The sequence below is a fragment of the Nomascus leucogenys genome, chromosome 13 (genome assembly GCF_006542625.1).
Source record: "Nomascus leucogenys isolate Asia chromosome 13, Asia_NLE_v1, whole genome shotgun sequence".
Classification (NCBI taxonomy): domain Eukaryota; kingdom Metazoa; phylum Chordata; class Mammalia; order Primates; family Hylobatidae; genus Nomascus; species Nomascus leucogenys.
In genome coordinates this window covers 71,760,428-71,775,230 of record NC_044393.1, presented here as the reverse complement: position 1 = coordinate 71,775,230, position 14,803 = coordinate 71,760,428, and the positions used below count along the sequence as shown (strand labels likewise).

The 14,803-nt window shown below is 36.1% G+C and overlaps 1 protein-coding gene across 10 annotated transcripts in view; it reads left to right on the top strand.

The window, feature by feature from the left end:
• The window catches only part of CADPS2 (calcium dependent secretion activator 2), a 564,312-nt gene that overhangs the window by 246,048 nt on the left and 303,461 nt on the right, over positions 1–14,803 (top strand). For all 10 annotated transcript variants that reach the window (XM_030826808.1, XM_030826805.1, XM_030826801.1 and 7 more), the window contains exons 4-5: positions 3,135–3,215; positions 10,711–10,947. In XM_030826808.1, coding sequence (XP_030682668.1) covers positions 3,135–3,215; positions 10,711–10,947 — 318 coding nt within the window. The remainder of the gene's footprint in view (positions 1–3,134; positions 3,216–10,710; positions 10,948–14,803) is intronic.

The window sequence follows — 14,803 nt, the reverse complement described above, 5'->3', positions numbered from 1 at the left end:
TGGCCAAAAAAACATGAGCAAATGCTCAACATCACTAATCATCAGAGAAATGCAAATAAAAGCCACAATGAGATAGATACCATCTTACAGCAGTCAGAATGGCTATTATCAAAAAGTCAAAAAAACAACAGATGCTGGTGAGGCTGCAGAGAAAAGCAAATATTTGTATTCTGTGGGTGGTGATCCAAATTACTTTAGCCACTGTGGAGAGTAGTTTAAAGATTTCTCAAAGAAGTTAAAACAGAACTACCGTTACACCTAGAAATCCTACTACTGGCTATGTACCCAAAGAAAAGTAATTCATTCTATCAAAAGGACACTTGCACCCATATGGTCATTGACACAATAATGACAATAGCAAAGACCTGGTATTAACATAGGTGCCCATTAATGGTGGGTTGGATAAAGAAAATATTTTATATATACATACACACATATTTACCATGGATTATTACACAACCGTAAAAAAGAATGAAATCATATTCTTTGCAGCAATGTCCATGCAGCTGGAAGCCATTATCCTAAGAAAATTAGCACCTGAACATAAAACCAAATACCACACATTCTCACTTATACATGAAAGCTAAACATTGAATATACATAGATATAAAGTTGGGAATAGTACACTGGGGAATGATTGACCAAGGGAAATGTGGGCTGAAAAACTACCTATTGGATACTATGCTCACCACCTGGGTGATGGGACCATCCATATCCCTAACCTCAACCTCAACAACGTGTAATATACCCATGAAACAACCCTACACATGTACCCCCCGAATCTGAAATTAAAAAAACAAAAAAGACAATGTAGTGTCCCAATGCTCTACATTGTGCTTTGTTTTTTTTTTTGCTTTTTTTTCAGACAAATGCGATCAAGTCATTAATTATTTTTTAAAACAGACCAGGTGCGGTGGCTCATGCCTGTAATCCCAGCACTTAGGAAGGCAGAGGCAGGAGGATCACTTGAGCCCAGGAGTTCAAGACAAGCCTGGGCAACATAGCGAGAACTCCATCCCTACAAAGAGAAAAAATATGTAGTTGTAAATTGTCTCTTACAAACAAAACTACCAAAATTTAGAAATAACTCAAACAATTTCACTTACACTTAGGTAAGAGCTGTTAATCTGGAGATATAAATATAAAAATATGATAGTGTTTCTGGTGAAGTTTGAAAAACTGGGGCCTTTTAAGATATTAAGTGCTATTTTTTGTTGGAGCTGTGAGAAAAAATATAATTCCTTTATATGCAAGTCACTTTTTGTTTTGAAGAAATATGTATCAGCATTTAAGCAAAGATCATAATATATTTCATATTACATTTAGTGCATTTGAAGTGCTGTTACAGTTTCGGTGTTCTTATGGTTTAGTTTTTAGGAGCTTGGAATGAGAGATTTCAGTTAACCTGGAACATGTACTTATTGCATATTATTTTTCTTCATAATTACATTAGTTTTTAATTTTAATCATTTTGCTTTTAGACACAGTGAAGAGAAACTTGTTTCTGTTCAATTTTGAATCATATTAGTCAATTAAAATTAAGTTTGTTTCATGAGATGACATAGAAACTCCTTTATAACAAGGATTTACTTTAAGAAAATCTTGCCTGTTTTTTTAACTTATTTTAAAATGAATGTGGTTTTTAAAAAATCAACTTGGAAACATATTTTAGACAGGTAATCTCAGGCCTTTTGTATAGTTTTTTTCCCAAGAGAAAATTAACATGTATATCCTCAATTTAACATTTTGTGTGTATCTTTAAAGAAAACAAAATAAGACTTCCTTCTGTCTCTCTGAGACAGAGTTTGTACTGGAGACAGAGTGATCTTTCCTTTCCAAAGCTTGCATCTGATCATATCACTCCTACACTTTAAACCTCTCAAGGAAGTCCCGTTGTTGTAGGAACTAACTCCTAATTCCCTAATGTGGCTTGTGAAGAGTAACATGAAGTTGCCCTGCTTCTCTCTCCAGTCCTGTCCCTCACCCTGCCTCTTCTGGTATCCCATTCCAAAAGAACCACTGTGTGTGTCTAGTTTTACCTCCTCACCTCCAGACTTTTGGTGTTCTCTTATAGGAACATCTTCCTCTTTTTTTTGACTCTTCATGTAAATTGCCTTACTCCCACCAACATCTTGTTAATCTGGTTTGCTTCTACGCATCTTTTTGAGGACTGTCTTATTTGAGGATGTTTTTAAAAATGTAACCTGGTCAATTTGTAGTTATTTGGGAAAGTGACAAGTAAACTGTATTCTCCTTGGTGTTTAATGTTATACTCAATCGAATCTTTAGATGGTCCTTTACTAAAGTGTATTGTGCAGTCCAGCCTTCTTTGTGATGAGAGTGCAAAAGGAGAAAAAACTAAAGTCAAGAGAAAATTAACACTTAACATCTTCACTTTAACATTTTTATAAAGGGACTAATAAATATTGAGTGAATGGGTGAAAAGGTATCATGAGTAAAGTTAAAATAAGTTACAGAAAAAGTTAAGGATTAGTTCATGAAGTGAAAATAATTTTCCATGTAAATGGGAGATTTCTAAAAAAAAAAAATGATGAGAGCACACTTTTCTTGTTTTCAGTCAAATTTAGAACAGGAGAATGGATTTCTAATATGGTGCCAATCCTTAAAAGAATGGAAGGATTTCTTGGCAGTATTAGTCTGTTGGTATTAGAATGAGGAGTATATGAAGACTTGAGTGGTAGAAAGTTATATCAGTCAATCAAAGAGTACTTTTATAGTTTAGCACTAATACAAACTTATTATTAAAACAAAGGGAATTTTTTAAAGTACAAAGAAAGAAGTGAAACATTAGCATCTCACCCTCCAGAAATACATGGTGAGAACTTGAAAGAACAAAACAAGAGCTTCATCTATCTGGAACTATTTAGGACTGACTTAATGATCAAGAAATCTAATTTCTTGATTTGGTGGTTTTGTGAATAAAACCACAATGAGAAAGTACCCAAGAAATGTATCTGGTCTGCCAATCTAATTAAACAACCTCCTGTATTATCTTTGTAATAGATATCTGATACAATCTATTAAACATTTTTGAGTCATTTAATCTTTGCCTTAGTCTGTGGGTCACTGCTATTAAGTAATCACATATGTGTAACTTCTGTTTTATTTTTAAGCTGGATAATGCAGATGAACAAGCAGCCCAGATCAGAAGGGAACTTGATGGCCGGCTGCAATTGGCAGATAAAATGGCAAAGGTAAATTATTAACTTGGACATACTGTACCCTGTTCCTTTCTTTATGTAGATTTCTGTGAGCTGAAAAGGTGTTTTGTATAGGTTAAAAAAAAAAGAGACAGTATAATTTTAACATTTTCTCCTCTACACGTAGACCTCTTAATCCCAAATATCTGAATGTATGTTATCTAAATGGAGCATATTATTCATTTTACATATTCATCCTTAATATGTGAACTGTTTAATTTTAATGATAACTTTTATAGACTTTTCTTAAAGCAATGCGTGAGTTTCTCAAACTGCCAGATCTAGAAGGGTTTTAATGTTGTACTAAGCAAAATATAACCAGGGAGAAAAAACTCCTCCCCGCAAAATCATATAATGCATTCTTAAGTATACAGCAGAGTTATTCGCACGTAGTGGTTCCAACTAACATTTAATTGAATGACTAAATGCATGAAAAAATATAATTTTAAGTATCTAGTATACAGTCTGGCAGATAAAGTGTGTTTGATACAAGAAATTCATCATATTGTACTTATTTTATTTGTGTGATCACTGTGTATCATGAATAGAAATAAATTTCAGACAAAAGGCATGAGTTTTTTCTAGTACTTAAGGTTTTTAGAGAGAATGGAACCTAATTGTCTAAATCATTCTTTAGTGAGTTTATTAACTTACTTCAGTGGTATGAAAATTTTAGTTCTTTTCAGTGGACTTGCAGTTACAGTGCTGTTGATTGCTCTGAACATAAGATTCTGTCTCTTTCCTTTCTGCTTAGCAAAAACTTCCAATATTTGATAGATAGCCTCTCTCTCTGTTTCTCTCTCTCGTAACTTGGATACAATAAACTGCACACATCTTCATTTTACAGTTTAATGAATGTTTACGCATACATCCCGTGTAGCCACCTCCCAAATCAAGATAATGAACTCTTCCAGCATTCAAGAAGTTATATCCCATACTAATTTTAACAATCATTTTTGTACTTCTTCAAAGAAAATGTGTATTTGTAAATATTAATACATATGTTTTTAAAATGGTAATACTGTTTAAATGTTTATTGAAAAGTTGAGAAATTAGAGATAAATAATAAAATAGAGAAAAATGTAGAGAATTGGGTAACAAGAATGACAGTAAGTTGTAAGAACCAAGCCAGAATTAGATCATGAGGAAGAATCTCTAGATGAATGAAGATACAGTGTGCCATAAATTAGGGGCCAAAGAGTTACATTTGCACAGAGGGCAGTGATTGAAAGGATAACATGCCTTATTTTTGTCCTCTGGGTTTCTAGAAAGGTGGTATTTCATTCTAGAGATTTGAATGTGGATTTTATAGAGTAGAAAGCAGCAACTTGAGGCTATTGAAACCTTTAGAAAGAAAAATGTTTTAATGCCAAATCCTATCCTGTATTGAGCCTGGCTGGAAAAGAAATTGCTTTTCTGAGACCTAAAGCTAACAAAGAACCTGGAGAGATGTGCCTGACAGCAGCAGGAGGGACAGTGGATCTGTGTTCAGCATTTGAAAATTACCTACTTGTGTATAGATTATACCTGAGACTGGGCACATTGTCATATGTAATGCTTTAGAATAAAGTTTAAGTGATTTTCTGGAGAGTTATGGGACTGGAAGAAGAGCCTCAGAGGTATTCTCAGGTTCATGACTGTGAAGAAGGCATGTTCATAAACTCCTGGGCTGAGTCAGAAGAAAGGGTTAGTGACGAACACACAAAGGCTTCTCCTTGAGAGAACCCTAATGGTTTCATCAGAGATGTTGATAGAGTGGAAAAAGCATGGATAAAGAAGTAAAGCTGATGGGGTTGGAAGGCAAAATATACCTCTAAAATAGGATACCTTTTGATGAAAATATTGACATAGCAGATTGAGCAGGTTTAATTGCTTTCCACTTCAAGTTCACCAAAGTGAAGCCGTCTTAATGAAATATTTTTAAGGCTAATAACAATTGACTGACCTTGCTGAATTATTTTCTGACAATAATCCTACAAACCTTGTAAGGGCAGATGATATCACGAAGTCAATTTCATAGAAGAGGAAATTGAGGCTTAGACAAGATTATTTATTTCACCATGATTACATAACAAATAAGTGTCTGAGGCAGGCCTCAAATCCTGGCCTTGCCTCCAGAGCCTGGGCTCGTTCTCTTAACATCCTGCTGCCTCTGCAATCTGATAATTCCAGAAGAGTGGTTAATAAACAGCTATTAGTTGGCATTCAGGAACACCCCCTTCCACACTTCACAGAACAACACAATATAATAACAATAAAACTACAGGGCAAAATCTCTGTTTCAAGAGACATGTTGACTTTAGTACTTTAGCCAAGAGGTAATTAGGAAGTAGCGAACAAAATGTGTACAGGGCCAGAAAGACCTGTGACCAAATTCATGACAGCTATTTTCTAAACATGATAGTAGGCACGCTACTTAACACTTTCGAGTCTCATTTTTTCTATCCACAAATTAATTGAACAAATATTTATTGAACACCAACTATGCAGCCAGGTGCTATCTTAGCTACTTGGGATACATTGAGATAAAATGAGACAAAAATATTTCTGCCAGGCCCTGGTGGAGCTTACATTTTATTTGTGATAGCCCCACAATAAGGAGTAAACATGCCATGTAATTGAATTATGGAAGGTGATCATTGTTACTTAGAAAATAGATCAGAAAAAGTGGTATGAGGAGTGTAGGAGGGAGGTGGTGGGTGGTTACAGTTTTCAGTCAAGTGGTCAGGGCAGGCCAATTCTTGATAATACAATCCTTCCAGATATTCAGGCCAAAAAACTTGGAATCATCTTTGACTCCTTTTTCTCATACCTCATGCAAAACTTATCAGGAAATCCTTTATCTCTACCTTCACAGTATTTCCAGAATTTGACGGTTGCTACCATCCTCCCCTTTCCACTGTGGTCCAGTCATCTTTGTCTCTTGTGTGGATCTTGTTCTGTCCTTTTAGCCAGTCTCCTGGATTCTGCCTCTGTCCTCATTAACACAACAGCCAGTGATGTTCTGCACTAAGTCTGTGATGATTCCCTATGTTGCTGAGAAAAAAAGAAAAGTTCCTAAAATGGCTTGCAAAGTCCTGTGCGATCTGGTCTTTGTTACCCCTCTGACTTTATCCTCCACTAAGCTCTTGCCCTTGCTCCATCCACTTTGGCTATGGTGGCCTCCTTGCCTTTCCTTGCCACAGGGCCTTGGCCCTGACTCTTCACCTGCAGCAAACTTCCACTGACATTTACATGGCTTGCTCCCTGCTGTAGTCAGGTTCTCCAGAGAGACAGAGCCAATAGGAGATTATATCTGTATTTTCATATATCTAGACTAATATCTAGAGAGATATAATAAATATGTATATAATATTAAAAAGTAGATGTTATGCATACATACGTGTTATGTGTGTGTTTGTATATATACATGTGTGTGTGGGAGGGCAGGGTGAGAGAGAGAGAGAGAGAGAGAGAGAGAGAGAGAGATTGATTGCGTTCAAGGAATTGGCTCCCACAGCTGTGGGCACTGGCAAGTCCAGAATCCATAGGACAAGGAGGCAGCCTGGAAATTCAGGTGAGGGTTGATGTTACAGTCTTAAGTCTGAAATCTGTAGGGTGGACTGGCAGGCGAGAAACTCAGGGTTTCTGTGTTTTAGTCTTGAGGCAAAATTGCTGCTTCTTTAGGAAACCTTCGCCTTTGGTCATAAATCCTTCAGCTGAGTGAATGAGACCTACCTACAGATGTAGGAGGGTGATCCGATTTACTGAATCTACTGATTGTAAGTGTTATTCACATCTAAAGAATATCTTGATAGCAACATTTAAATTCGTGTTTGATCCAACAACTGGGCACCATAGCCTCGCCAGATTGACAAACAAAATTAATTGGGCTGGGTTCAGTGGCTCATGCCTATAATCCCAGCAGTTAGGGAGGCCGAGGCAGGTGGATTACCTGAGGTCGGGAGTTTGAGACCAGCCTGACCAACATGGAGAAACCCCCTCTCTACTAAAAATACAAAATTAGCCGGGCGTGGTGGCGCCTGCCTGTAATCCCAGCTATTCAGGAGGCTGAGGCAGGAGAATCGCTTGAACCTGGGAGGCGGAGGTTGCGATGAGCCAAGATTGTGCCATTGCACTCCAGCCTGGGCAGCAAGAGCGAAACTCCATCTCAAAAAAAAAAAAAAAAAAAATTAATCATCATACTTCCTTATCCACTTTTAGCTCAAAGGGCATCATCTCCTCATTGAGACCTTCCCTGACCACCTCGTTTAAAGCTGCAACCCTTCTCACCACTCACTCTGTGTTCCTCCTTCTAGACTTTTTCTCCATGCCACTTACCACTTTCTACCATAAGAAATTATTTCCTTGTTTACTAAGTCTATCAGGACTTTGTCCATTATCTTCATGGTTCTATCCAGGGGCCTGGAGCAGAACACATAGCAGACACTCAGGGAATGTCTATCAAATGACTGAGTCTTACATGCTGACACATTTGTGAGAAAGCTGGGGCTGTGAGGAATTCTTGAATTATTTGTAGACTCCCTCCCTTTTCTCCCACTCAAAGGCATATTTGAATTGAAAGGAAGAGAGAATACCAATATGGTAAGGATAAATGAATCTGCTCTAATTTGTAGCAAAAACATTTAAACTCTTCAATGATTTAGTTAGGTTTGGAACTAGCTTCACAACCAGTAGTTCACTTGATGCCATGATGCTGAGATTAGAACCTAAAATTAATATGGGGCATGGGAAGCAGCAGAGATCAGCTTAGAGAAACAATCCTGTGATATGAACCCCAGATGTCATCTAGTGGAAGGGTTAAGAGCACTTAAGAAAAAATGACTATATTTGAATAATGAGAAAAACTTTTTAAAGAAGCAAATATTGTTTTTGTGTATACCATGGGTTAAGACCACTAGTGACCTATGCTGTACAGAGGACCTAATTAGAACACATGACTTATAAGAGTGACTCACAGACAGCTAGGAAATAGCCCTATTTCTGATTCAATTCTAGTTTAAAAGAACAAATTTAAAATGTACATTTGTCTGATATACAATTAGTTTTATTGTTTGCCAGTGAGGGACAACATAAGCAGGCTAAATAGAGTTGATGAAATATTATCAATAAACCTCAAAGCTTTAAAACTGAATTTTGAGCTTTTTTAGAGAAAAAAATTCAAGTATAGTCTAGTCCCTGAAAAGTTTGGAAATACTGATAAAAGAGCCAATTTTGGAGATGCCTGCTTTTCTCCTGTTTGACAGATGATAGTTAATGTTTATAGTTAAAGCTTAATACGAATAGATTATTTTTGTTCTTGTGCTAATGCTAGATTTTCCATAACATGTTGAAAATTTGAAAGCAAAGCTTTAGTATATCAGAACTTTCAGATATGTGACATACTTGCCTTTTTCTTTGTTAAACTCTACCTTTTTAGGGGCAAAATTGTGATTTTCATACAAATATAAAATGGACACACAATAGAGATTTTATTCAATGCGTAATTAATAAGCAAACAAGTTAGGTATTAAAACCAGACCAAAGAGCATATGAGAAACTAGGTGTTTGGGGGCATTACTAAGGTAAGATTAATGGGCTTAATCAAAAACTGGTTAATTTCTAATACAGATTTAAACTGAACCTTTGGGTTATATTATTCACCAAACGTTATTTGCACCTCTTTCAGACAGTTTTATAAGGTAACATGTAACTTTATTGTCTGGAATCTTTAATCAATAATAAATAATAAGGTGAACTAAGAACTTTTCCCCAAATGATCATTGGATGGCCTTCACCTCCATATGACATTGAAAGGATCTGCCCCCTCATTGCTTTGCCTTATTTCTCAGTTTTGGATGCTTTTTCTGGCAGCCTTAAAGTTAGTCCAAAAACATAAAATATGTTTTTTATGGATCATTTTGCTTTTATCCCCTGTCTTTGCTTGTACTGAAAAACTATTCTAAAGACAATCCCTTCCCTCCCCCACCCCACTAAAGGAAACCCAGGTATTTTATAGCTGGGTAGTTGCCTGTTTTTCTTAAGGATACAAATTTGCTGTTTTGGAATGTTGCTTCAAACTGTAGAGAAGTTTTAAAAGGATATTTAAGAACCTTCTTTGGGAAAGTTAATTTTTAATGTAGATATTTAATCTGTCTGTGACATTATGCAGTTTTAATTTTGATTATATGTAAATTATTGTAAAAAGAAATATGTGAATGTTATGTTGGGGGAGAAGAAAAACAGGTGGCCTGAGACTCTGGGACTGATCTGTGAAGTGGTGCCAGATGTTCCTTCCTATCCCATGAATGAACTAATGCAACTGAGTCAGAGACTAGATGCAGGTTGACAAGAGCGTGCTGGATGCTTTCCAATTGTACTAAACATGCAGATTTCTTAGGTTAGATTTTGAATGATATCAAGGGAGACAACAGTAAAGGCAGTGCTTTTCTGGAGCATTCAGCAGTCATTTGAAAGATGGCTGCTTTAGGCTTTCATCCTCCAGCCGGTTCTGTGCAGTGGTGGTCATTTTACACTAGGCTTAATGTTGTAAAACTATATACCGTCTGTCCTTAAGAGAGAAAACCTAAGTGCCAGGTTGGCAAACATTAAAGAAAGAGCCAAGAATGTGAGGGAACAAAGTGCTCTCATTTGCTGTTCTAGGGAATATAAATTTATTATAATCTTCTCTAAGAATGATTTGGCACCATCTAAATATCAATATTTGGAACATCCTTTTAATTGAGCAGAAGAAACAAATCTGATTGCAGAGTTAAAATTATTGAATGGCAATGCTGATATAATTTAGCAAGAAAATAGAATCTTCCAAATTGATATTGTTACTTTTTCCCTTAATAGTTTTTATCATAAATTTCCTTTTGCTTTAAACTTAACTTTTTCTAAGCCTTTAGTAAAAAACTGAATTTATAGCTACAAGAGATCTTGGCACATTAATGTAATGTGCAAATTTACTAATTTTAGAAATATGACCATATCACTCTTCAATAACGTGTTTTTAATGCCTATTTATGAAAAATCATACCCTTCCAACAACGCATATCTGTGTTAAGAAACTGGACTATTGTTAAAATGTTTATTTCCTAACTGGCAAAGCTGTGTGTCCTGAACATTTTTTTATAGACCAGTTATCCCAAGTGTTGCAAAGCTACTAGTGGCTAAGGTTCATCTATACACTAAAATATCTTCCGTGCATGTTTTCAGAGTTTGTTTTTCCTTAAGCAAATCTTATCACAAATAAAGTTAATGTGAAAATATATGTGATTTTTTTCATTTTGTACTGCAATGATCCTCAATAAGATATCTGAAGTACCTTAGATAAAATCAAAAATGCCAAAGCCTGAGGATTTTACAGCCTAGTGACTCAAGTAGGATAGATATATTGAGAGTGTTGTAATTTCTAAGACAGCGAAGTATATATATCATACAATTTTTTATGATAAAATTGAAATATGACTTGTGTAACACTATTATTTTAAAAATTATTTTCAAGGAAAGAAAATTCCCCAAATTTATAGAAAAAGATATGGAGAATATGTATATAGAAGAGTTGCGATCTTCAGTGAATTTGCTAATGGCCAATCTGGAAAGTCTCCCAGTTTCGAAAGGTGGTCCAGAATTTAAATTACAAAAATTAAAACGTTCACAGAACTCTGCATTTTTGGACATAGGAGATGAGAATGAGATTCAGCTGTCAAAGTCCGACGTGGTACTGTCATTCACCTTAGAGGTAAGTAGCTTTATCTCATGCTTGCCTCTGACAGCATAAATGATGCTGCCCAATAATTTCTGTTGACCTTTGCAGTAACTTTTAGAATTTAAAACAGTGCAATATATGTTGGAGATGTTAAATTATTCTTCATTTGTTGGACACTCAGCTTGTATATGCAAATGAATACAAATTTTCCTTTAAACATAACAACAGTATTAGGATTAAATAATAAAATAATAAAAGTTTAAGGCAAGTCTTCTTTATGCCAGCAAGGCATAAGTTTACTGATAAAATAGGGCGAGCATTGTGGCTCACACCTGTAATCCCAGCACTTTGGGAGGCCAAGGCAAGAGGATCACTTAAGCTAAGAAGTTTAAGACCAGCCTAGGCAACATAGCGAGACCCTGTTTCTAAAAAAAAAAATTATCTGATCATGATGATGTGAGCCTGTAGTCCTAGCTACTTGGGAGGCTGAGACGGGAGGATTGCTTGAGCCCAGGAGGTTGAGGGTACACTGAACGGTGATTATCACACTGCATTCCAGCCTGGCTGACAGAGTGGGACCCTGTCTCAAAAATACAACAATAACAAAAATTCATTGATAAAATAAGCATCAAAACGCACGTGGGTAGAAATAGCAATTCAACATATAATTGAATTCTTTGTAATTTGGGAACTCCTTTCAGATTTTTGCTTAACCTTTCTTTTTAAATCTACTTTACCTGTAGGATCATTTCTCTAGGATCATATCAAATAAGCCAGTTATAATTCACATTATTAGGTATCATGGATGATGAGAAATAGAGAATTCTTCTTTTTCAGGACTTCAAGTTTTATTACAGGCACAGTACATATTAGAGCAAGAACAAAAGTCATACATTTAAAATTGTGTCCTCTAAAACTTCAGAATTTCATTATTTTATGCAAATCACTGGAAACCAAAGACTAATACTCTTTGTACAGCTTTCTGTTGATGGTTTACATGATATCTCTTCATTGATGATGTATGTATATGGGCTTATCTAGTTATATGTCTGTGGGTTTGTACACCACAACACACACACACATACACACACACACCTGACATCTTTAGTTCCTAGGAGAAAACGTATGTCAGGCATTAAGATCAAAGATTATAACAATAATTAGGAGTATCAAGTCACCATTTGGCTTAAACTTAAGCTCCCCCTCCCATAATTTTTATTCCATGAGTAAATAGTAACAATGTGACATTTTAATTCATAGCTCTCTCAAAAATTATATTGAGGCTTATAGCTCCTTTTTATCCTCTCTGCTGGTTCCCAGTGCTGCCATTTGCATTTGCTGATTGACAAAGAAAAGTAAATACAGTCTTACGAAGAACAGTTTTCAATTTCTTTATTGAAACTTCACTTCCTTAGTTTATGGCAGAAAAAGAAATCTTCGATTTTTATTCTGTTTTCTCCATATATTTGACTCTGAGATAAATTCAAACTTCAGGACATCTGCCTGTCACTTTCTTGACTTCAGGATTAATGATTTCTTTGTAGGTTAATAGATTAAACTTAGTGTCAGATTAGAACCATGAGGCTTTCTTCTGACTGACTCAAGATTCAATTCTGGGCTTACCTAATGACTTTGCCAAATGGTTTCACTACTGGGTTTCTTCTCAGCCTTTTCAGCCTTATAACATAAGGATGTCTAATTTGAAACTACATAGCATGTTACCTGTAGAATTTCCTCATCATTCCTGTCTCAGATCTCCAGCTGAGTGAAATACAAAACGTCAACTCTTTTCTATTTTTTAAGGCTTTATACAAAACAAAATTCGTCCCTTAATTGTAGTATAACTTTTTCCAACAAGAGTTTATCTTATTTATTTATTTGTTTATTTGGAGACTGAGTCTCTCTCTATTGCCCAAACTGGAGTACAGTGGCACTATCTCTGCTCACCACAACCTCCACTTCCTGGGTTTGAGCGATTCTCCTGTTTTAGCCTCCTGAGTAGATGGAACTACAGACATGCAACACGATGCCCCGCTAATTTTTTTTTTTTTTTGTATTTTTAGTAGAGATGGGGTTTCACCATGTTGCCCAGGCTGGTCTCGAACTCCTTAGCTCAGACAATCCACCCACCTCCGGCTCCCAAAGTGCTTAAGACACCATGCCCAGTCTATAATTTAAATTTATTGATGAAAAAAATAATTTGTAGAGCAAATAACTTTGATAATGTAGAAATCTACCATTATCTTTATATGTAAACATTCAGAACTAAAAGTTCAGAACATTTTATCTTTTCTCTATTGTTCAAAAATCTTAAACAGTTGTAATTAACTTCTTATGAATTATATTTTGCCTATTGAAGACAAAATTAGGCTGCTGAGTCAATGTTTAAGTGAAATTATGAATTGTTATTCTGTGCTTTATTGCCAATATGTTTAGGAGGGCTGTTCAGTTGGCAGTAGGTTGTTAGGCAGAGAATATGAGCTAAAACTTCACTTTGCATGGTCTGAGAAGCTTGCATATTTATAAAATTGTTTTGACATCCTCTGTTGCTATGTCTATCTAAGGCAGATATTTTCCTACCATAGCATAATACAAATCTGTTCTTGGTGTCCACAGTATTTTAAGCAGGAGTTATGTGTCCAGCAACAAAGTAAAATCGTGTTAAGTGACGATGGCGCAGTGCATGTTTATAGGACACCAGAGAGAATAGATATGCCTCTAGTCACAGGGCCTGTGACATCGGCCAAGCTAAACTGAATAATTATCTCTAGTCCTTTCAGGAAGCCTTGATCCTTAGACCCCATATTTCAGCCTAAGAAAACTCTGAAAGGCAAGCAGTTAAACCAATTTAAAGCTCACACATTTCATTAGTCAAGCTTAGAAGTGGTCCAGTGGAGGAATCTTTTCTAAGAACTATACTGAGTCAAAGGAATAAAGTGCAGATTTGAAAAACTCTCCTCAAATTTCACCTTCTCTTTAAAATTGCTCCCACCCCTCCCTTCTCCCATCACACCCTATTCCCTTACCAAGTTCAGTTTTTGCTATAGTACTTACCAACTAACATATAGTTCAGTTATTTATTGTGTTTATTGTTAATTAGCTGGCTTTCTCTACTAGAATATAAGTTGCAGGAAGGTTATATTTCTTTCTCTTTCTTTTTTGTTTACTGAGGTATTGAAAGTGCCTAAATAGTGCCTAGCACACAGTTGACTCAATAAATACTTATTGGATTAAGGATTTTTATGGTATCAAAAAAGCAGTTAGCTGTACAGGATTACTTTTAGGTATCTCTGTTCATTAAGGCTTCAGAAGAAATATTAAAGCAAGAGATGAGCCAATCCACAAAATGCTAAGCTATTCAATAATGTTAAATGTTCAAGCAATACTAGAAAAACAAATGTTCACCTAAGAAGTGGAAAATGGGGAATGTTATCAGTGGCATGAATATAGTTGATTTTTTTTTTTTTTTTTTTGAGACGGAGTCTGGCACTGTCACCCAGGCTGGAGTGCAGTGGCGCGATCTCGGCTCACTGCCAACCTCTGCCTCCCAGGTTCACGCCACTCTCCTGCCTCAGCCTCCCGAGTAGCTGGGACTACAGGCACCCGCCCCCATGCTGGGCTAATTTTTTGTATTTTTAGTAGAGACAGGGTGTCACCATGTTAGCCAGGATGGTCTCGATCTCCTGAGCTCATGATATGCCCGCCTTGGCCTCCCAAAGTGCTGAGATTACAGGTGTGAGCCACTGCGCCCAGCCTATAGTTGATTTTTTAGAATGAATTCTTTCATTGATATTAGGCTAGCAGATCCCATGACTTTCTCTATGTTTGGTGCTATATGGTTCCCAATTTCACCATACTGCCCAGTGTCATTTTTTTTATAAACTACACA